This window comes from Diorhabda carinulata, chromosome 2 (genome assembly GCF_026250575.1).
Source record: "Diorhabda carinulata isolate Delta chromosome 2, icDioCari1.1, whole genome shotgun sequence".
Lineage (NCBI taxonomy): Eukaryota > Metazoa > Arthropoda > Insecta > Coleoptera > Chrysomelidae > Diorhabda > Diorhabda carinulata.
Genome location: NC_079461.1, coordinates 20,241,451 through 20,265,045, shown reverse-complemented (window position 1 = coordinate 20,265,045; position 23,595 = coordinate 20,241,451). Strand labels below are relative to the sequence as shown.

The 23,595-nt window shown below is 31.9% G+C and overlaps 2 protein-coding genes across 6 annotated transcripts in view; one reads left to right on the top strand and one right to left on the bottom strand.

Annotated features, from left to right (window-relative positions):
• Window positions 1-349: 349 nt before the first annotated feature.
• Window positions 350-10,543, bottom strand: LOC130903776 (uncharacterized). The gene is made up of 5 exons (XM_057816098.1): window positions 10,457-10,543; window positions 8,708-8,931; window positions 7,473-7,619; window positions 6,438-6,525; window positions 350-6,379 (listed from the first exon to the last, which is right to left on the bottom strand). The coding sequence occupies exons 1-5, from the start codon at window positions 10,488-10,490 to the stop codon at window positions 6,027-6,029; spliced, it is 846 nt and encodes a 281-aa protein (XP_057672081.1). The 5' UTR covers window positions 10,491-10,543; the 3' UTR covers window positions 350-6,026.
• A 3,566-nt stretch (window positions 10,544-14,109) lies between these two features.
• Window positions 14,110-23,595, top strand: part of LOC130903774 (MAP/microtubule affinity-regulating kinase 3-like) — an 86,811-nt gene continuing 77,325 nt past the window's right edge. For 3 of the 5 annotated variants that reach the window (XM_057816094.1, XM_057816095.1, XM_057816092.1), the window contains exons 1-2: window positions 14,130-14,290; window positions 19,124-19,343. In XM_057816094.1, coding sequence (XP_057672077.1) covers window positions 19,164-19,343 — 180 coding nt within the window. In that variant the 5' untranslated portion in view covers window positions 14,130-14,290; window positions 19,124-19,163. Of the gene's footprint in view, window positions 14,291-19,122; window positions 19,344-23,595 lie in introns of those variants that run through there. The other 2 variants (XM_057816093.1, XM_057816044.1) reach the window with 2 other exon arrangements.

Below are 23,595 nucleotides of genomic sequence, written 5' to 3'. Positions count from 1 at the left end.
TTACTTTAACACAGATAGATCATCTATCAAATGATTGCGGATATTAACACAAAACGAGATTTTTTGTCACAGTCTCTAAATTATATTTCATATTTATAATTATTCTGTGTTTATTTATTTATTTATTCGTATCATAGAAGTTTCTGTGGTTGAATAATAGATTTTACTGAGAAATTATTAGCTTACATTTGTAGTGAATAAATTTCGATGTTGGTACCACTGCTATGAACTATGTTTAGTGTCAAAAATGTCAAACTTTATAATAACACTTAGATTCCAAATAATATAATCTTTTGTTTTCGTTTAGTTTTAACATGTTTTCAATAGGTACTAATTAAAAATGAAACTCTTATTATTTTGTTTAACTTTATTCTCATATATATGTGTATAATAATATCCATAAAATTCAAATTACCTAAAATTAATAAACACCAATCTACTGTTTAATTTTAAATATCGTATTATATGGAAGACAGACTATGGCGTTTCAAAATTGTATATGAAAATTTGTGGGACATGCTTGGATAATGCCAAAAATCCAGATCCAGTAGTTGGTCAAGATGTATTAATATGTATTATAATGTCTGGAGCATTAATAAAAGTTTATTATTTGTCAAGATTTTCGACCTTCGTAAGTATGACCCTCTAATCAAAGTATTTGAATAAAACAATTGAATGATATGCTCTACTTTGAATTGACGATAATAATTTTACAAATTTTCATCAACAACTTTCGGTTCCCACATAATTTATGTATATTTACAACTATATATTCATATAAATAAGTTGCAATACTTTATTATACTTTAAACAATTAGAAAACTTTAAAAAACAATATTTTATATTTAAAAATATTTTACTACACTATATTTGTGAAAGGATCCTAGAATTATTTAATGGAGCATTGCCTGATGATAGAAATTTGATCAAATGTGGATAGTTTTTCAAATTAGTGTTAAAAACTAGAATCTCTGGTCTAATGTACACAAAACTAGTTTATTTTCTAGGCTAGTAAGCTAGTAAAAAACTAGCACCTAAGTTAGGGGAGTTTAATAGCTTCCTTGTGCACTGTCCACTTTCCTTCTTTCTTAAAACCCATGGTATTGTTTATACACGTTTTTCTAATGACTAGTTAGTAGTTCTAGGTACATGTATACAGAACTAGCTTTTTATCAACAAGTAAACTAGTGTTTCAAGTTAGGGTAGTTTAATATCGTCCTCCACCATTGGTTTAACTATCCTGGTTTATAATACTACCTTCAAATAGTAGGTGAAGCACATAAAGCACAGTCTTGTCCATATACGTTTATGAAAGCCTTCTTTGGTTAGGTTAATTTATCTATTGCAAATCGGTATAGTTACAATTGAATTATTTTTTGGTCATGAATGCACTCCAGGTTCAAAACCTCGTCACCAGTATATTGTAAACTGCACTAACTACTTCGAGCTAGAGCAATCATCTAGGACATCTAGGACAGTAATACAGTTTACTAGGTTACTTTCCTAGCCTTGTTTGTCTTATCTCATTCAAAGATTGATCTTCGATTGATGTCTTCAATGTGTTTTGCAGTAATTTATAGACAAGGGAGAAAGGGATTGTGAAGTGACTGTTAATTGAATGAAGGTCAGGATAAACACAGCTGTAAGATTGGGGAATTCAATTTTATGACTTTTGTTTTAGTGTCATGATGTACTCAGGTTCCTCCCAATATATCACCTAAGTTATTATAGTTGAAAAATGTGCCTTTAAATGTGAAATTTTAATATAAGTTACTTTGAGGTGTCTGAAATAGATATGTCAAGAATTTTTTGGAATAATTTTTTTTTCTGAATTTCGGGAATGGGGTAAAATTTAGGAATGAAAACTTTTGATCAAAGTTGTAGTTTGAAATGTTTTGTATTACTAATATTTACAAAGTTAAAGTGGCTACGGCTTCGGGGATAAAAAATACATCTAGAAACTGCAATTTTAACAAAGAAAATGCTTAAAAAATTTTATGAATTCCAATTTCAACTATGTCCGTATTTTTTCTTGAGCATAATCACAATTTTTGATCAAATTAGGATTTTTTAAATCTGTAATTTTCATCCCTTAAGCTTCAGCTACCCTAAATTTGTAAATATCAATAATGCAAAAAAAATCGCGTGACCATTTTTAGGTGAAATTTCATTGTTTTCCCAAAATTGAAAAAAAAAACACTTTTTGTTATTTTTTTCATCCTTTTCATGGTAACATATTAAAAATTCAGAGTATCATCAAGGTTCCATTTTCTCAAACTATTAACAGCAAAATATTTCAAGTTAAAATTAATCATGTACAACATTTGAAATATAATATAAAAACACTATATCTACTTTGAACAAGTTTATGTACTTGCTTATTTATAAATATGTATCATAACGAACATTATGGTAAAAATATTTTCTTTCAAGCAAATAACCTGTAAAATTTTTGTTCGTAAACGAAAATTAGGTTAAACAAGTGACTCAAAATCACTTCTTTTGATATTTTGCTTTAAAATTGATAAATTCGAATGACGTATGTAGAAAGAAAAATAATAGTTATGATATTTTTTATGGTAAATTAGGTGTAGAAAGAAGAAGAATAGTAATGATGTTTGATAGGTTAAACGAGATGTAGAAAAAGAAGAAAAGTTTGTTAGGTTAAACCAGATGTAAAAAAGAGAAGAATAGGTCATTTCAAAACTTTGACGTTTATGATACTGATATGGCCGCTGGGAGGCAAACACAATCTTTTATTAGTATTATTTGGATTGTGTTTCTCGTGTTTTTTATCGTTTTTAGTTGTATTTTCCGAAATTTTTTTTAGTGGATCGCGTATATGTTAATTATAGTAGTATTTAAAATTACGCAGTTACAAAATAGTTGGAAAATTAAAAAAAATAAACATGAGTGACTATTTCCAAAAATTCTTAGTTGAAAATCCATATGTTGCTACTTGATATAAGCAAAATATTGCGAAAAATATGTCAAATAATTTTGAATATTTCCGAAATCTACTGAGGCACACCCTACAAGGCATACTTGAGATTTAAAGTAATTATTTTCATAACCTATTCCATCCAAAAACTGGAATCAAGTAACAGAACAATACGAAACTGACAGAACATTGTTAGGTTAAACGATGTGTAGAAAGAAGAAGAATAGTAATGATCTTTGTGGGGTTAAACGAGGTGTAAAAAGGAGAAGAATGGTAATGATCTTTGCAAGGTTGAGAGAGTTGATACCAAAAATTTTACAGGTTCTAGATTAACAATATGTGTATAAGAAACGCTGAAACACTTTTTTTTCCAAAATTTTTACAATTTTTTCAATAATTATATACATTTAGAAGTGCCTTTTCACTATTATAGACGAGTGTAATTGGAGAATCAAATTTTTTTTTATTAATGAAAATTTTCGAAAAATATTCATATTTTTTGCTACGATCTAATACTGTATTCGATATTGGCGCCGATATTTTCAGATTTGTTGAAATTTACGCTCTATTGACTAAGATATATGACAAATTGTTACTTTTAGAACCATAAATTTAAATTACGAACAATATATTTTCATTTTATTTCTCATAACATTTTTTTTAATATGTAATTATGATATTTTTAGAGAAAAATATATTAAAACAGCCCTAAATATAAAACAACTATAAATATTAAAACAACGTGTGTTTTATTAATTTGTAAATGAAGTCCAAAAACAAATTATTATTTGGGTCTAATTCAGTGGCGGCGCTAACCACCGCGGGGCCCCGTGCGAGGGGCTCTCCCCCGGAAAATTTCGAAAATTTAAACGCTAAATGCTACGTTCACCATTTTCTCTAAAGGTCCTTTTACACGGTCATATAACGTCTCAGTCGAACCGTCCGTTTTGCCGTTTCAGTTGAACTCAATGCTGTTGTCCGTTTTGGTATTTCTCCTACAGAAGCGCAAAACGCAGCCTCCCTTATATTTGCATTATGATATTTTGAGTCCTTTTTGTCCCACAAATATACACATGCTTTATTAATGTCAATAAACTCCATAATCGAGAACACACAAATCAAAACTGAGGTATGAGCATGGGCCTAACGCGTTTTTTACACACAAGAATTCTTAGAACTGTAATGATACAAATAGGTGTGTTCATTCCGTCAGATCAGCGTCTGAGTTTGAGTTTCCTTTAAATTTTTATCTTTTTAAACCTAAATCTCCCATTGTACTGGAGAAAAAACATCACAGAATGTTCAGAGACGGAATTACAAATGAAAAAGCCGTCCATAAATAATGACCAAACCAAAGTTAAGCTCAATACTAAGCTGTAGAAGTAAGTGGAGTCAAAACACCATACAAGAAATTAACAGAAATGCCATTAAGTGGTATACGGATGGATCTAAAACAGCAGACAGAATAGGAGTGAACCAAACAACTGAAAGCAACACACCAAGCAAAAATTTATATAAATGAAAAATGTGTCCAGTTCAATTTGGAGAGGAACTGTCGCAAACAGAAGATCATCATCATCTCCGATAGCCAAGCAGTCATTAGAGCTTTAAGCTCCAATATCATAAAATCCAAACTCGTTTGGGACTGCCTAAAAAAATTAAACGAGCTAGACAAGAAAAATACTCTACAATGGATTCCGGGACACTCCGGAGTGAAGGGAGAGGCAAAGCATTGCAAAAGAAGGTTGATAGGATCAAAACCAATTATTGGGACAACCTACAAGGTCTGAGACAGACAAAGACTCTCCTGGCAACAAACTACGAATACTAACAGGAGTCCTATCTGGGCACTGTCGTCTCAACAAACACCTAAATACGTTAAACTTAGCAGATAATGCGGCGCGCATATTTTATTGCTCAGAGGACGAAACCTCTAACCACATTCTTTCGAAGTGTGAAACTCAAGAGCACTTCACGTGAGAGAGTATGAAATAGGAGACGAAGCTAGAGCATCCCACATTCTGGACTTTTTAAAAGGATTGGGATTGATGGATCGGCTGTAAATACTGTATTCCCCAGTATCGCATCTAGAAAGGGCGACTCAATGATCCATTGAGTCTCAATACATACATACACCTACGAAAAACTGATTGAACCGGTTCGACTGTTACTGAACTGAGAACTGATATGACCGTGTATGTATTTCCAAAGAAAAAAAATTATTGAAAAACAAAATGATACACACAATACACGATGTCAGTTTCGTGTATATTTAGTCGAGTTCATGGAAACAGTGTTGTCACAAGCTTGTTTTATTCATTAGCGGAGTTGGGAACAAAAATGAGTCAGCTCTGTGCTGCGTTTGGTCACAATGGAACAAAAACAGCGTCGTAAAGGTCTTTCCATCTCAGAAAGCCGAGTTTTTGTGCAGTTTCATAACCATGAATGAAACGTGGGTCCATCATTTCACTCTCGAAACAAAAGAACAAGCAAAGCAAAGGGGAGAACCGGCTCCAAAGAAGGCAAAGACCGTTCCATCTGCAGACAAGGTCATGTCGTCGGTTGTTTTGGATGTGCGTGGGATAATTTTGATTGACTATCATGGAAAATGAAAAACTATCAACGGCGAGTATTATGCGAACTTACTGCAACTTTTGAGCGAAGAAATCAAGTAAAAACGGCCGCGTTAGGTTTTTTTTGATAAATCTTATTGATTTTGATAGAAAATTGGTTTGGTTTTGTTTGATAAAGACCGACATAGGTCAAAACGTTTCTATGAAAAAAGTGCTGAAATCAAGACGCTTTATCAATTTCTATTACGTCCATTACAGATCAAAACTGCTACTAAAAAGAGTCAGAACTGACGCGTTCTAACCACTTGTGACAACGCTGTAAACTCATTTATCTTCGAACGGCGAACCGAATAGATGTTTCGCCATTTTCTTTTCACTAGGCGGGATAGGAGAAGTGGTAGTCCATTAACAATATTTGAATTTGTTGCTACCATAAAACAAACCACTTTCATCAATTTCAATCCGACAAACATACCAGACACAAATTCGATTCGTCAAATTAAAAACCAAACTTATTCCATAGTGTTATACTGGACGTTTTTCACTTTGAAATACCTATAAGCGGCGTAACCTGCGATGGTAACTAACACCGCAACTGCTAACGTAGACCCGACAGCTATCGGAGCCGTTTCGTCTCTAAACGACCTCTGCAGCTTACATTCGAAAGACGTATCGAAAGATTCGCTGCGATACATGAACGCTTGAACTTGTAGAAGCCTTAAATAGAGCGTTCCGTGCATCCCCGGCGGCGGATTGTCTTCTTCGTCGGTTTCTAAAGGTATCTCTACTTCGCTACAGGAATAGGACTTTCCCACCGGTGTCGGGATCAACATTTGACGATGGTACAATTTGATAGACGATTTTCCTGCGGGTTTATATATTTTGTTTAAATACAGCTTATTTTATCATATATATTATCTTACTTTGTATTGGTATACCATGAAATTGAGGTAGATCTGGACTAACGGTGAGTTCTATACTGCTTATGTACCATCGTTCACCACCAGGTGTCTAAGTAAATATTAGAACAATAAACAATAAAGAAATAAACCATTCTCTCAAATTTGTATGTTGAATGAATCTGTACAAATGCGGGCGGATGTTAATCAGGACATTTCACCACCACCCGTCAATGACCAAATAGCGGAAAAAATTCGAAATCTGGTGTTGGAACATCTGCGTAATGGTAAATCGTCGCGTTCGCATCGTTCTAACCTGACCTACCATCATATATTTTGATCGAGCTATGTTGCCAGCTCGTGTACAATTCCGTAGGTTATTTTAAATATACGATAAGTATAAACGAAATTGAATATTTCAAAATATTATACACCAAACTTCTGGGATCATCCTCGTTGATATACAAGACATTTTCCTCGAGTTTCCGATCCTGAAAGTCTTGTAATTCTTATTCCTACTTTCTTGTGTCTCTTCTTCTGCATTATTTCAACACCATGAAACTAAATTTTATGCATCTTTGATAGCATGTAGTGACGAGTCTACATGATATTGACCGAAAAACATTTGTTGGAATATGTACTGATGGGTATCTCATAACTTAAGTAGCAACCCTCGTATCTATACGAATAAATTGTCTATTAAAAGTAGTGATACGCTTTGGATTACGAATATTTCATCGTTTTATTACTCTCTCGTTCATAAAAATACACTCCAGTCGCGTTATTTGATCGTCGTATTGTCTATGTGTTTCGCTGCCTCCGGTAAACTCTTTCTAACCTACTTCGTTAAGAAAATATAAATTACGAAATTCATAAAAGTGTAAAACTCAATATACCCTCGTATATACGCATTAGCGACATCTATTAAGCGATACTTCAAATCTAAAACAATAAATTGTAATACGTATTATATCTACGAGATGGCATTACACGTTTATAGTTATATTACGAGGGTGTATCGATAATAAGGTTTGTATATTTATTAAATTGGTTAATTACTTTTGCGAAATTGATGATTAAACTGTATCCAGTCCAGGAGATCCTCATCCAAGCTGCATCTTCTTCTTTGCATTCACCTTCGATGAGGGCTTTTTCTGGTATAAAAGAGTCCGCTTGTTCATCTAAATCATGAAGTTTGAAGCGAACCTTGCAAAAATAGCAATTTTATGATAATATCGCTAACAATATACAGTAGACCTACATAATTATAAAGAGTAACTCATAGAGTGAATTTAAAGGTCTATCACATTAGATTTTCAGGCAGAATCGAGGGATTGGAGCCTACTAAGAAAAAAGTTTAAGAATACTTCATCACAACCCATTTAGGAGCCCCCAGACTTGAAGGGGCTTTGCTTGGGCCAAAGCTGGGAAACCAATAATGGCCCAAGCCTGGTTGCAAAGAACGCAAATATGATCAATCGGCTGTCAAAACCAGAACATTCTTTGGACCAACTTTTTCTAGCTGCGTCGAGATGGAATGACAGATCCTGAAGCACTTATAGTACAGATAGTTGCGACGTTTTCACCTCTTTCCTACGATATGACTGTACCTTTACATTTTTATCTCTTAAGTGCCGTTTCCTGGACCGTCGTTAGATCGGTTTCATCGATACTGTAAATTTGTAAAGAATCGATCCAATTCCGTTTTATTGATTCCTTATATCCCATTGATGCTTGTCGTTTCCGGCTTTCTAATACCAGTTAGAATGTCTATGTCCACAGACTTCTTGGTTTCATTAAATTGCGACACCAAATTTTTCAGTCGAGGTAGCATACCTTACAAAATCGATTTTATGTGGATGATCAGCCAGAATAGCCTCTTGTTTCTCACTGAACACAAAGGGCACTAGCTTTGGAAGACATTTCTCGCTAGTATAGTTGAATTTAGCTAATCTGAATATCTTTCTTAAGATGCTGTATCATGATCATTTTTAATGATACAATTCCATCAGATTGTTTCGAAAGATATGATTTGAATGTGAAATATGCCGCCAAAACCAAACAGGAACGATGTACGTTTAGTACTGCTAATGAACCAAGAGATGGTGCTGAAACGGGAACTCGAGTTGGTTATCTAAAGAATGTGGTTGATTTGGGAGTCGCACCGCTCCTATTACCCTCTGTTGCCCATTACCGAAAAGTTGTTTTTAGTAGGTGTTTAGTATTAGTTTTTGAACGTTCAAAGATCAACGTTGAAACTATGAGGCACTCTTTACATTTGTGGTATAACTTACCTCGACCACAGCATCTGTTTTAAGAAGAATACACGTAGCTCCTGATTTATCATTGAACATTCTGTAATAAGCTACGCCGGAATCATCTTTGGAAGCGGTACTCGACACTGGTGTTGCTAACGGACTGGTTTCTTCAGTTGTAGAAACACTGAATTTTGTATGACGAGGTTTTGTCGTAGCTTGTTTCAAGGTTAAGGCCGAAGCTAAAGACCAAGTTGTTGCACCTATTTGTCAAATAATAAATCTTCAGACACACATCTAATGCAGATTTTAAATCCTCTTATTTATTTTTGAGAGGTGGACATTATGAATTTAAAGAAAAAATTCTTGATTTATTCGAATTTGAAAATGTAACGAAATATGTGGTATGAATCAGGTGCGATTTTACGGAACTGGGGAACGTTCCCCCGAGGAAATCCGACAGTTAAATTCGGACCACTCTCAGATACTTTTTACTCTGAGTGATGATATAATACAAAAGGAGAATGCACTCAAACTAGTAAACAACAATTGGCGAAGTGTTGAAATCAGTTTTGAGCAAGCGATTGATCTCACAGTTCCACTGTAAACGAAAGAACATAACCCACCAATAAGAAGATGGAAATTGGGTACAAGATCATAAGCAAAAATCAAATATATTCGTAGCAAAAACCTTCCAGATCAACGAAGATGAAGAAACATAAGATTGGAACTGGAGGATTCGATGTTTAGACCCACTTCTCCAAAAGAAGTTTCTACGGAATTTAGAACATAAAACCTAAAAAAAACTCTGCATTTGACCTCACCATAGGGGAAAGTACCTTAGCTATGGAAAGTAGCAGACGTTATAATGATATCTAAGCCGGTCGTGCGTCCGTCAGTGATGAATGTCGGTCAAAATTAGTTGTCATCGATGCTACACGCAACATGATTAAAAAAGATCGGTTTGGGACTTACAAACAGATAGAATCGTCTCTTAGGGTATCGCAGACTGCAATACAATCCATTTTGCACGAACATTTAGATGTCTCAGAAAGATATGTTCCAGATGGATTCACACAACTGAATATTTGAAGGAAATAAACATCGAATTAATGTCTGATTGTCCGTATTCGCCCGATTTATCGTCTAATGACTTTTTCTTGTTATTCACGGTCAAACAAAAGATGCGCGGACAGTCTATTCCATCTGGTCAGTTTCAGAGTGAGAAAAATGTTTCCAGAATTGGTTTTTGCGTGGTTTAGCAACAATTTATAGACCTTAAGGGCGAATATTTCGAAACATTGTGTTTCCAAATGGTTCGTTTTGTATCACTTTTTGTAAAATCTCAAGAGACAACCCTCGTATTTATCAAAAATATCACATTTTAACTTTTTTATTTAATAATTTATATACTTTTGAGCATTTGCTTGTGAGTGAAACTAAGTACAATCTCGTGACATAATTTTGACGTGCCAAATCCTTTCCAAAACTCAAAAAATGGATTTTTTGTATCTAATATCCCACTAACTCTTTTAACAATGAATAATAGAAAACAAATATAAATATATCAATTTTGAAAGCAAAAATGAAATTCCCAATAAACTTTTTCTACCTTTAAAGTTCTAAGATAAAACATATTCGAGCTAATCATAGTTACATTGTCAAATATGATATCAACATGACATATTCAAAAAGCTTAATTGTTTAATATATAAGTAATCCCGTAGAAAAGTTAACCGTATTTTTTTTATTAAAAAAAAACTATACTACGTATAATTATTTACTTACACAAGATTAAATAAAAGTGAAGTAATATTTCCATGATGTTAGGCAACACCACTCTCGGACTACATGAAAGTTTAGACTGTTGCGAAGTCTTCCGGCCTTCTTGAGAATGACACAACTGACGTTCTGCGCAAGTATAGTAGTATACGTCAATAAAATTGCGCAAACGCTCAAATTTAAAACGTGGCGTAGGAGCCGTTCATTGAAATGTGGGATTAAAGTTAAATAGAGTTGACAGTATGGCGGATTGTTTGGCAAAAAGTTTAAAACAATACATTATCTAAAGGACTTAGTTGATTATACGTTATAGAAAACTATAAAATTAAAAAACTATGAGCAGTTCTATCTCTTATCAAAATCTTTCTAAATACGTCGACGTTTTTTAATTTTTTTCGTCCCACGAAACTTACACTTTTAGTTCAGACACCAAAAATCTGGAAAAAATTTTCATACGCGTACCTTATGGGAGTTTTACGTTTTACTTTTCTGGAAAGAAATATAGTTGTGACAAGTCAAAATTAGTTACACATAATCCCATTTAAGAATTGATTTATTCACTCAGATTACAGGGATTTTCATATAATTCCAATAATTAAGCAACTAAGATATGAAACTGTCCATAAAATGAGTGAATTTTAACTATTTTCTACATAAGTCAAGTCAATAAATTAAATGTAGATATAATCGTATAAACGCGCACTAAGCTCTCGTACTAATACTATACTACCCTTAGCGTTGGCGGTAGGGAATAGGAGGAGGAAAGGGGTGATATTTCATCATTATTTTCGTATTGAATAACTGCTACACCTACACAAACAAGATAATTTTGTTTTATTCTTAACAACCGCCAGGGGGATTCCCAGGAGTAGTATTATCAATAAAAATTTACATAGACTGTAGTAGCTTGTTATAAAAATCAATTGCGTAGGTTACGTATTTGATCGCTAAGTGTTAAAAAATAATAGCAAATTAATGGGATAGTAGATCAAATAACTTTTACGAAATAACAGTTAAACAAACAATAAAACAAAATTAATGTTATTTAAAGGTTCTATGCACTTATATTCCATAGAAGAATAATTATTTAATTAGGTGATTACGTATAAGGAACAAATTTCAAAAATACGTTATCAATATATTATCACAATAATATAAGTTAAAATTAAACTTTTCGTTCAAACGATTTTTTCATAAAACATACAACCTAACAATATCAAACTTGTAATTTAAACTAACGAACTTTAGAGATGAGAACACCGAGAACATAGGCAGTTTTCCTAATAAATCTGTTACGAAAAAACAGTTACAACTAAAATTCGCAACTCTATTTCAAAGTCCAAGCAAAAAGTTATAGTTATAGGTTATGTTATAATTCTTCATAAAAAAATAATTTTATAGTTCTTTATCAGCTTGAAACAAATATACGTCAGAATTGAAAAAAAATTATACAAATCTTTTGCAAAATCAAAAGTGAAGTAAGATATTAGTGAAAATAAAATAAGAAACTGGAAAAATTAAGTTTTGATATGACAGTTGCTTAAAAGTACTTACAGAAAGTTTTTTGTTCATATATTGCAGCAAAAGAATTTTTCATTTAATAAGCAATCATTTAACAGTAAACACTCTTATTAATAAACAAACCAAACAATTATACACAAATAAAGCGAATTAGAACTATTACCACTTTATTACTATACCCACTGCTGACAGCAAGAAAGAAGAAGACATTGGAAAGAGGAAGAACTGTGAAAGGGGATAGGAAATCAGAAAAAAATCGTACTGTGCCCCATTTAATTCTTTCAAATATTTAATATTTTGCAATTTTAATCAGGCTGGAGGACAGAAACGGGCTAAATACGCACTTTTTGATTTCGTTAATTGTAATACCAAAGCCACACAAAACAACCCATAACTATTTAAAACTTTTTGTTAATTTCTTTTTTATACTTGCTACGCTACTGTACAAACCATTTTTCAGTGACAGAAAAGTTATTTTAAAGTTCAACTCTACCATACGTAGTAAAGTAACGTCCACGGAAACTTTGACATTAAATCAAGCTATTCTCCTTTGGGCTACATTATAACAATCGGGGATAATTGTACACGCTACGAACACGACATAATGCTAGTCTTGCTAGTTGTTCTTTTTTGAAATTAATACGATCACGACAGCCTCGAAGTAATTTGTGAAATTCTATTAAAACCACTTACAAAATGAATATCATAATATATGTATTTCTAGTCTCTTTTTTGTTATTTTAATACTCCAGTTATTTGTGTTAGTGAATACTTTAAGGAATGTACCTACGCAAACATGAAAAAGTAATAATTGATTGGTGTATAACCATTGAATTTCTATAAAGATCACTTTCTTATTATTAATCCACCCTCGTTTACGCTATATTAATCATATCACGTGATACTAATCCACACCGCAGAGGCATAGACGTCTACTTTGTAACGAATGTGAAGTATAGCTAGTTGCATACCTCGTAGTTAAGAGGTTATGACTTGAGCCTAATGAACAAATTAATATGAAATAACTACTGAATAGTGTAAATAAAGTCAGTTGACGATAGTAATGTTTGTGAATTATTTTCATATTAGTTTTTAAACCGGGGTATCTTATTTTCTATTATTGCTTAAATTCTTAGTTACACCCCCTTTTACAGTTTCTGTAGTACGCTCTAGTTATATTTATTTGGAATTCCATTCATTACACAATATGAAATTGGAGTGAAAACAATGAGAAATGGAAATTCTTAATGTGTATATACCTTGAGGGGTTTATTAGAATATTCTAAATATAGCAGGGAGAGGCTGCTGTTGGTATATAAATAAACATCCAATATTTTGATACGTAGGATGTCAATTTGAAAACTTCTCATCCCTAATATAATAAAGCTAATCTATATTGTATTTTCCAATGAATGAAGTTGTGTAAATTCATTTGAAGGAGTAGGTAATAAAAACTGGGTGATAAATTTTAAATTAGTCAGTTATTTATAACATAACAAAGTTTTTTATCGTTTTTATTACAATATTGATTCAAGTTGTACGATTTGAAAAAAATTCCCTTCTAATATTGCATCTACAATTCAACTGACGCGAAAACAAATTAGGTATCAAGAATATTTTTATCACCATAAAATGAGAGATTCGACAAATGTATTCGGCTTGTTTTCTCCAAAAGTGAATGGTGTTTACTATTAACAAGACAACTTAGTAGTTATTAAAATTTTTACCTATAGGATTAAATAATAATATTTCTGTCTAGAATTTAATCACCTTATTGTTCAGATGTAATATCAGAATTAGTACATTCCCGTTATGCGGTACTCTAGCTACTACGAAATTTGTATGTAGAGAGGTCCTTACACTCAGAATAGTTCAACAAAAAATATTCGATGTTTTATAAATTAATATTTAATAAAATATTCATAGCTGATTCATTTAAAAAAAATCGTATTGTTAATTGATAAGAATATTTTATCAATAATTTAAATTACGCTTTTTTTATAAGCATCTACGATAAAAATCATAGAATAGGAAGAATTTGGAAAGTTTGGCTGCCACTGTTTCTTATCCACAGTCCGGTTGGTCATGCGTACAAGTAGTCACCTTGTCACCGACGTCACGGAAAGGTGGTGTAATCTACGATTGACGTTTTTGAAGCAGTCAACGTGCTTCTTAGGGCGATTTCGTTGAAGCACGTCGTAGATCGATTGGTCTGTATACGTTCAGTCTCCCAGCCATCTTGTAGAAATCTAAAAGTATGCTTTTTTGAGGTGTGTGTTGATTTTAAAGGATTTTTAAGTGACCAGGATTATTTTATGGGTGAGTCGTAATATTTATAAAATCTAGTGTTGTGTTATTTCGTGGTATAAGTGAAAAAACGTATCGTAACGTGACATTTTCTCATCGTAAAGTGTGCCCCTGTCAAAGCTTTCACTTGGTCTCTAAATACAGAAAAATAGATTTAATACTTAAAATTAGCTTTAGTGGAAACATGAGATTCTATATTTGTGTATGGTATGTTCTTAAGTTGTTATTATTTTGAGAAAAACGTGTTAATGTTCGGCTAAGTCGTCCGTTTAGAGGCCAATATTGGTTGAAGAAACTTAGCCTTATTAGGTAGAACTTTGATTTATGTATAGAAATTTGTTGTACGGTTTTTTCATACGTTGCAACTATTATTGCAATTTACCTGTCGTACCAGATCAATAGTTAGTACCGTGGTATATAAATATATATTCCGGAAATGATGGCAATTATTTTTAAAAAAATATATGGTAGGTGTTCGCGTTATTAAAGACAGGTTCTTCGTTTTCAAGTGTATAGGTATCTCGTTAAATGAGTCATCGGCGATAGAAGTCCCTGGGAGGTCATTACTTTCTTGCCATAGAGGATTTTAATTGTTTATGCATAATTTATTCAAAAAATATCCGATGAACAATGCCCTGAATTCCTAAACTAACTTTTCTTTGTCAAGGAATAATATATATTGATGTAAATACTTTTTATTTATAAACATTTAATGTGATTTGATAAATTTTCATGGCTATTCGCGTTATATTTGTTGTTAATACCAATAATATTTAAAAATCTATTTAGCGGAATATTGTAGGTCAATTCATCTTTTTTGCATTGACAGAAAATAGAAATTGAAAAACCTCAATTATATCCATTAAAGATTCTTAGTATTGCTGACATTATTACACACATAATTTATCCAAGTTGATTCTAATAAAGTGTTCAGAATTAGTATTAATCAAACGTAATTTTATGTTGATATTGCTATATAACTATATTTGTTTTGATAATCTGTTGGTTTACTCCAATAAACAGCAGTTTGTTTGTAAGATATGGTTATTTTTATTAAATTTGCTAATATAAACATTAATACGAGGGTTGCTACTTGAGTTTTTAAATAGACAAATAAAAACAAATATTTATAATTGGATATGGATTTATTGTTTTTCAAAATATTCTCTATTAATATCAAAACACTTTTGCATGTTTTTGAATAAATTGTCGAGCTGTTTTTTCCATTTTTATTGAGGTACTTCCAAAATTTGTGATTTTGCTTCTCCAGGTGTAGAAAAACGTTGACATCACAATTATTTCGATGTTTTGACTGTCCAAAAACGATTTTGATGTGTGAGAGCTCGCATTGTTGTGGAGAATTATTCGTCTTGAGATGAGTTAATCGGTACACTGCTGTTGGTTTAATCCACGTTGAAAGTAGTAGAAAATCATCAATATACATATTCACATCTCAAAACTTAAATAGCAACCTTCGTAGGAGAAAACTAATTAGTATTGACTCAATAATCCAACACAAAAAAACAATAATGCCCTAATTAAGACATTAAATAGGAAATACTTAAATATGCTCAATTATAATTTACAAATCTCAAGGAACTAAATGATTTAGAACTGATTTGTGGATTAGGGACTGTTAATCTCCTCAGAACTTCAGATGTCGACGATGTTGATTGACATTGAGCTCCATAATTGAATTTCAAACTATTAAATAGGTTTCAATAATCCGGTACCTAATTGTGTAAACGTTTGATCAAATTAAATTTAAATTTTAAATCGATGAGGTAACATATGAATTTTTCATATTTGGGATACAGTTTTCTTCTTGTCATTACTTTTGTCCGCCCGTCTGTCTGTAGAAGCGATATCACCTTCGTTTAGAGGCCTTGGCTCTACCAATATAAAATCTGAACTAGATTCTACTTTGAGTGAGACTGCTTCTTCGTTATAAACAGTAATGTATCGGGTAGTAGAGTTTAAACGACGCCGTATGACCAGCGAAGAATATAAAACAAAAATTTCGTTGGATAGGCTTCGAACCTCCGATCTTCGTTTTGAAAATTAAACAAATCGACAACCTTACCAATTACACCGTTACGGTTCGATATAAATTTCGACGAGATGTGGGTGAATAAGCAGCCAACGGTATCAATTAAAAAAAGGGAAAAACAAATGTAGTTTAAGAAAACTAGAAAACATTGATTTAAGCTTATTTTGAAACTTTATACTATAAAATGACTTCTGTCGAGGTTTGTTATTTTTAAACTAAGGTGGGGCTTTCTGTCTTTTAGGATAAATATTTATTTTGTCTGTTTTTTATAGTACGCCTTGTATATTTCACCAGATCTATAATAAAAATCGACAATGTCTACCAGACAAAATAAAAAAATTATGAAATCGTCGAAGGTTGATATTCTTTTACTAAATCGAGAAAGTAGATTTCATTCTGCTTAAGGCTAAAGGTCAGTTTTACGTTAATATCAATAAAAAATCGTATTAACAACTTTCATGATTTTTTAAACCTTGACTAATTAATTTTTCTATCTTTGTTTCCAACTAATGTCTACAAAAGCAAAAAAGTTTTACATTAACAATAATAGTTATGAGAAGGTCGATTAAGATAATTAAATTCTCAAAATGTTATTTAAGGGATCACCATCCATTTACCGCGACATAATTGAATAGCCTTAGTGAGGGAAACCGCCCTATTATACAAGGGTTGTCCTGCTATGAAACTAATAACATAACATAAAATTTTCCCAACGTTGCATCCACGACTATAAACATTTCTCGTAGGCTTTTTTAGTGCCAGAACACTTTTTTTCTTCCTCTGTATATTCAAATATAAGTTTATCGATTTAACGGGTATAAAACATTGCTTCCAGTGGTCACTTGCGGTACTTTCGACTTACCATGGTTTTGTAATTGTTTAAAAAAGGATGCGAACAATTACGGTGACCCTGGTATATATAAAAAGCTGTAAATTAGGTAATTAAAAAAATGAAGAAATAAGCAAATCAGATAACCTAATAGTTTTGAAATTTGGCTCGTTAACACACCGGTATAATTATTATTATACGGTAAATTATCAAATCTATGAGTCATTGACTTCAATCATAGTGAAAGACACCTTGAACAAGTGATCGAACAATTACTATTATCATTGCGCTTGGTACTTCTAAAAACGTCGTTTGGTATATTATTGTTACGTTCGGTAAATTATTCATATTATATAACTAGATTATTATATAATGGAATGAAATATAATAACTAATTCTTTTTGATAGTTTTGAGAATCCCACGTGTTTATTAAAAACTGTGAGAATTTTTTTACGACAAAATTTCTAACGAAAATACGTAATAGAAAGTATTTGATGCAAATATATTCAAATAAAATATATTTTGATGCATATATAATTTATTTTAAACAATTTGCATAGTAGGTATCATTCTGATTAGCAGTAACGACTTTTAGTTCTATAAAGGCAGATTTCTTTGAGGAAGCTCATTTAATTTGCTGATTTATAAAGATACATTAGAGATGCCGTGGAGTTCGTATTTTTGTATGTAAATATTCTCGCGTCGTGTGGTATCTACCTGATATTTATATTAAACGATCTGAGTAAAAAACGTCGTTTGGTACATAACAGTAAATGTAATGTCACAATTTGTGAATTGGTCATATAGTATCATAATTCGTAAATTTAATTTTATAACATATAATAGAGAACTTACAATCTTCAAAAAGTGTTAACTGGGAATAAATATATTTTTTCTAATTTATCATTCTTATGTGTAATACCTTCTTGTTTTGAAGCAAGTTTGAACTTGTACCGACTTGTCAGTCTGTCATATAATCGATTTTGTGGTATTTCTCGTGAAACATTATGGAAATAAAATTTTATTGGAAAAAGGGTCAAATAAGTTTGAAAAATGTTAATACCTTTCCATGCTAACACTGTCCTTAAAAACGACCTAGCCTGGGACATACCTCAGGACGAAATAACGAAAAAAGTTAGCTTTGACAAATGATAAGCTGTAGAAGGCACTTCATATTATAAATGAACAGAAATGCCGTCAAATAACGCACGGATTGGTCAAAAGCAGCAAACAGAACTGGAATAGGAGTGGACGGTGAAACCAAACACTCTGAAAGCCTAGGCAAGACACCAACCTTTGTTTTATACATGATACTAACTGTGAACTATTTAAAAACAGTTTAAAATCGGAAATTAAGTGATTTAAGGACAAGGAATGACTTCAGAAATAGATGGAAATGTGCAAAAAAGTGGATGAACACACTATTCGAGAGTTTATTAGAACGTTTGCGAAGAATGAGACAAAAAAATGGGCCAGTGGTTGTTTTTTTCGAAAGAAACCACCCAGAAATGGAATCAAAGTTTGGATAAGTGCTTTTTTAGCCAAAAGAATGTTTATCAAACTTGTATCTTTTGCTTTGCTCACCTTCATAGTTCATAGATACATTGTGGGCGACTAAGGGCCCGATGGGAGCACATAGGCCTTCATATAGGCTCATAGTGCCCCACTTGAAATTACCAAAGGCCGTTGCTCTTTGAGAAGCCGAGTAGGCGCTTTGGCTTGAACCCTTTGATGTCTAAACAGGTTGTGGAGCTTAAAACGGTCTCGTGTAAGTGTTGGACACTCACAGTTGATGTGGTTTGCGGTTTCGGCCTGTTTCATGCACCAAAGGCACTCCGGATCGTCCGTGATGCCCATGGTGTTGAGATGGCGTCTTAGTTGGAGCAGTTGATTATGTTGATTATTATGATTATGTTTAAATAGACCCTCTTAGGGCTTATTTTTCAAAAAAAAAAATTGTTTCAGGTAATGTGAAGTGGCCAGTGCGATAGTGTTAGTGGGGACGATGTCGGCAGCGATGCGTTCCACCCTTCAGACCGTGCCGGAAAGTCTGGAGGTGACGAAAAACGCCGACCCCACTATCGGTACTTCGGGTCCTCAAACTACTAAAACGCCAGTCAAATCCCTATCAGATGATAAATCCACCCGATCTCGTAATTATCACACCCCTTCATCAACTAATAAGGTAAGTGGTTGTTTTAAATTGTATTTCATTTCGAAATGGCTACTAATAATGGAGTTTGTAAAAAAAATCATAACATTTTTCTCATTTATTTAACTTAATTATTGTCAATCGAAGTTTTCGGGTTGACATGTCCGAAAAATTGTAATCGGAATTATAAAAAAATAAAAACTCTTCTGATAAGGATAATAGCGCGAATTTATGAAATTAGTTATAAAAATTTTGAATCTTGAAGCGAGTCTTAGGATTTTCGCTGCTTGCTTTCCTTGTGAACTGATCAGGATAATGGCACGAATTTATGAAATTAATGTATTGTCATCTGTCATTACCAAAATTTTGATTTCATTGATGAATTCATGCGATAGTTCGAAGAGGATTTAAGTTCGATTCAAAAGATTTTGTCCACCCGGTGAACTTATTAAAAATAATCTTCCAAAATTTTGTAATTCCTTCATTATCATCTGTCTTCGCCAATTTTACAAAATTTTCTATTTATCTGTTGGTTAAATTCGAATACAAAGATCCTTTCAATCTGGTGAACTTGGCAATGGCATAATTTAAAATATATGGGTCAAAAAAGCGACTCTAAGGATGTCTCTCCTGGTGAACCTGGGAAGAATTATTGTACACATTTATGAAATTATTGTAGTGCAATTAGTCCTTAATAAAAGGGCCAATTTTTACATTTAATTCGATGTTTTGAACTGTTCAGTCCATTATAATGAATCATAAAAAAACAGGTGTCCAAAAAGGAGCTTTCTTTTCAGAAATATAAATTTTCAAAATACATTTTTTTAGATAGTACATTTTTTCCCATAAGAAATTCCAAAATAGTGAAATTTGACTTCAGGAATATTTACAATTTAGTTGGACCTAAAAATGTTAATTTTTTCTTATGTATTTAAAAATTTTTTGATTATTTATGCACTAAGCTAATCACTATCTACTAAATTATCTAGTAAACTTAACTATGCACTTATTACTAAACACTTATATATTTAAATTCATAATTTGTTTTACTTTTTGATATTCCGATTTGTTCACGACGAAATATGATTATTAACTGATTACTACGACTGTTAGAGACTCGTTTATATACACCATAATCATATCTAGAATGTTCGAAATGCTTAATTTGTGGTAAACGAGTATAGAAATTGACCACAACATATTGTGAGCAGGTTGTAAGAACAATATAAAAAAATTGTCTTCGTATATAATGTAAATATGAATTGCATCCGCCTTTAGATTCTATTACATTCTATTTAATATAACAGGACCGGATTCACGGTCTATGTCAGTAGAGGAGTTTTTAACTATAGTTAATTTTTATCGAATATAATTAAAAAAGTTTTTTTATGTACATATAATTATTTTAAATAAGAGTAAATAATTTTTAAAAATGAGGAAAATTTCAGTAAAATATTGATAAAACTGGATCAATTTCAGTAGCCATTTTGAAAGTGAAATTTTTAAATAGATAAGTAGATTCTTAGAACTTTTTCGGCATATTGTTGCTTGTCTTTAATTAAGAAAAATGCTGTGACGTTTCTATTTGTTATATCGTTTGTTTTTTCTTGAAATCAACCTAACCTCGATCCACCCTACCATGCTCTAATGGGACGCAGCCCATAAGGGGTGGTTAGCCTCTCCATATGTATTCTTAACATTACATATCAATCTATTTTTATGACTGACACGTTATTTTTTCTTTTTTTGGTCAAATCAGTAGTAGAAGTAGGACATTTTCTTCTAACCTACTTTTAGACGAAGCCCTACTTATAGTTGTCCCTTAAGTGGAGTATTTTTTCCACACTAGTACCATAAAGTCTTTTTTTACCGTGGTAAAGTAATAAAATTCTCTTTTTGTCGATTATTACCACATAACAATAGAAAATTTAGTTTTGGAAAATAAAAATTAACGTACATCGTAACTACGTAATTAATGTTATACTATATTACTTATAAACATTAAAACATTTTTATAACGGTTAATATCATGTCCTGTAGGTGAAAGTGCTTTATAACGGTAATTTGTTTTTTTATTTGATTATTATAAAAACATTATGTGTATATATTGAACCTTCCTCGTATATTCCAATAATCAATTTAGTCCAGGAGGAATTTGCGCATGAGTACTGAAAACTATTCCACCTCTATTTTTTTCTTCAAATTTCCCTACTGATGATATAATTGCATGTTGCCATGGAGCAACCCCGTTCTATATTGTTTAAACCGAAATTGTTTAAACAATTACAACGAATTGTTATTTTCAAACCGAACAAATTTTTTTTATATTCTTTATTGAAATGCAAATAACAAAGGCCTGATGACTTTTTACGATAAAGTTAATATTTTTAGAGATATGAATCGAAAAATCTTGAATTTGGGCACGTTCCGATTCATGCTTAAATAACTTTTGTAAAACTGATTCCAGAAAAAAACTTGTTGGAAACAAATTGTAGATAATTTAATTATTAATAACATTGCTCTCTATAACAATTTTGAAAAAGTTGTTAGTTTTTAAGATAAATTATAAATAATGATTCAGGACACAGAGAGACCGATGCAGCGCATGAGTCAGAGAGAGACGGCTATACTTAAGAGCGCGCGAAAATAAAAAATAAAAACAAGTATAAAACAAATTTTTTTTTAAAATTCTCATTAGTAATAATTTTAACTATTGTATGAAGAATTGAAAAAAAATATTATTTGAGTTTTATTTTTTTTTAAATATATTTTTCATAGGTCAAAAGTAACTAAATTCGAGATTTTTCAAATCTTTCAAAATTCATATCCCAAATAATTTTCGTGAAAAGTCATAGACCCTTTTTTATTTATATCATCATTAGGGCAATTTGAATAAGATCGAGGTGGAATAATTTTCGGTACTGTTGCGCCGATTGCTCCCGGACTAATTATATTTTATAAATATTGGAATTGAACACTAATTCTCGCAGTCACGTGTTTAGAGTGTTTAGCAGCTGCTCTGTATGACCTTCCAAGTAGAATTCCATCAGAATATGTGATTCGATTCAAAATATAAACAGTATAAAATGAATGAAAAATATAAACAAAACACTTTAGATAACAGAAGTTCATTTAGGTTACCTCATCCCAGAATGAAAATTATGTAGTCCGAACTGGCGTTGAATGTAGATAACCAGTAATATACAGCAATGTTTAACTGGTTGCATAATATATACATGCATTATATTTCGTTTTATATCTTTATTTGATTTTTTTTATTTATAATATTTGCCAATAGGTAATTATTACGTAGTGAATATAGAAAATATGAGGGGTGTAAAAATAATAAACGAAATGTTCTAAATTATTATAATATTATTTTTCAAAGATATTTGTATTTTTTTTATTAAAACTACGTCTAAAGCATACTAGTGATGTTGGTTGCATAACTGATGGATTTGAAACTGTTCTATAGATATAAAATTGTGTATAATAAGATTGAACACTTGCCAACTACGAGTTCACTATTTTCATATCGGATTTTCCACAAAAAGTTTTGAATAGTACGAGGACACGTAACATTCTGGTATTTCCGTAAATTTTATGTTCCGTTTACCGTTAATTTGATTTAAAGAAGTACGTTAGAGATCAAAAAGTATTTACGAGGGCGGCACAAGCTCAAGCACTAGTTCATAACTAGTTTGTATCTCTTCAACAGATATTTGTGCATTTTAGTAACTAACATCTAGTGGTCGTCAAGATATGTTGATATTGGACCAGTTTATTGTTAAAAGGAGGTTTTGACAAGTATCCAAAATTTCCTCAAAGTGGAAATCTGACAATGTCACATCACAAATTATTATCAATTTATATATTTATACAATTAACCTACCCTGTATCATAAGTTTTAAGTTTTGATTATGATATTGAAAAAAATGAAACCACTTACCTTTACATGATTTTCACAACAAAACCGATACTTGTACTTGATAAAACAGTAGTCCTGCCCCTTTTTATTACTTTACACCATTTTTTCCGTAATTTTTCACCCCTTGTGCGATAATTCTGTTGTTGATACATTTTAGTAGAGTACAGTTTCGACAAAAAATACCACTAATACGACTTGATAGGTTTGTAAAACAAAACAACTAGGTGTGGATGTTGCTGTAGTTTGTCGGTCGAAACTCGATCGGCGCTGATGAAGTAAGCAAGCGATTGGGGCGTTGCTAGAAGAAATTAGGGCAGAGTAAAGATATAACACTCGCAAAAATTTATATCAGAGCTA

Excerpts from the sequence above, each read along its gene's own strand:
- LOC130903776 (XM_057816098.1), bottom strand. The coding sequence starts at position 10,490 with ATGGAAATATTACTTCACTTTTATTTAATCTTGT. Across the intron at positions 7,620-8,707 it reads AAACAGATGCTGTGGTCGAG|GTTCGCTTCAAACTTCATGA; the intron begins GTAAGTTATACC and ends TATTTTTGCAAG. Across the intron at positions 6,526-7,472 it reads TAATCATCAATTTCGCAAAA|ACACCTGGTGGTGAACGATG; the intron begins GTAATTAACCAA and ends ATATTTACTTAG.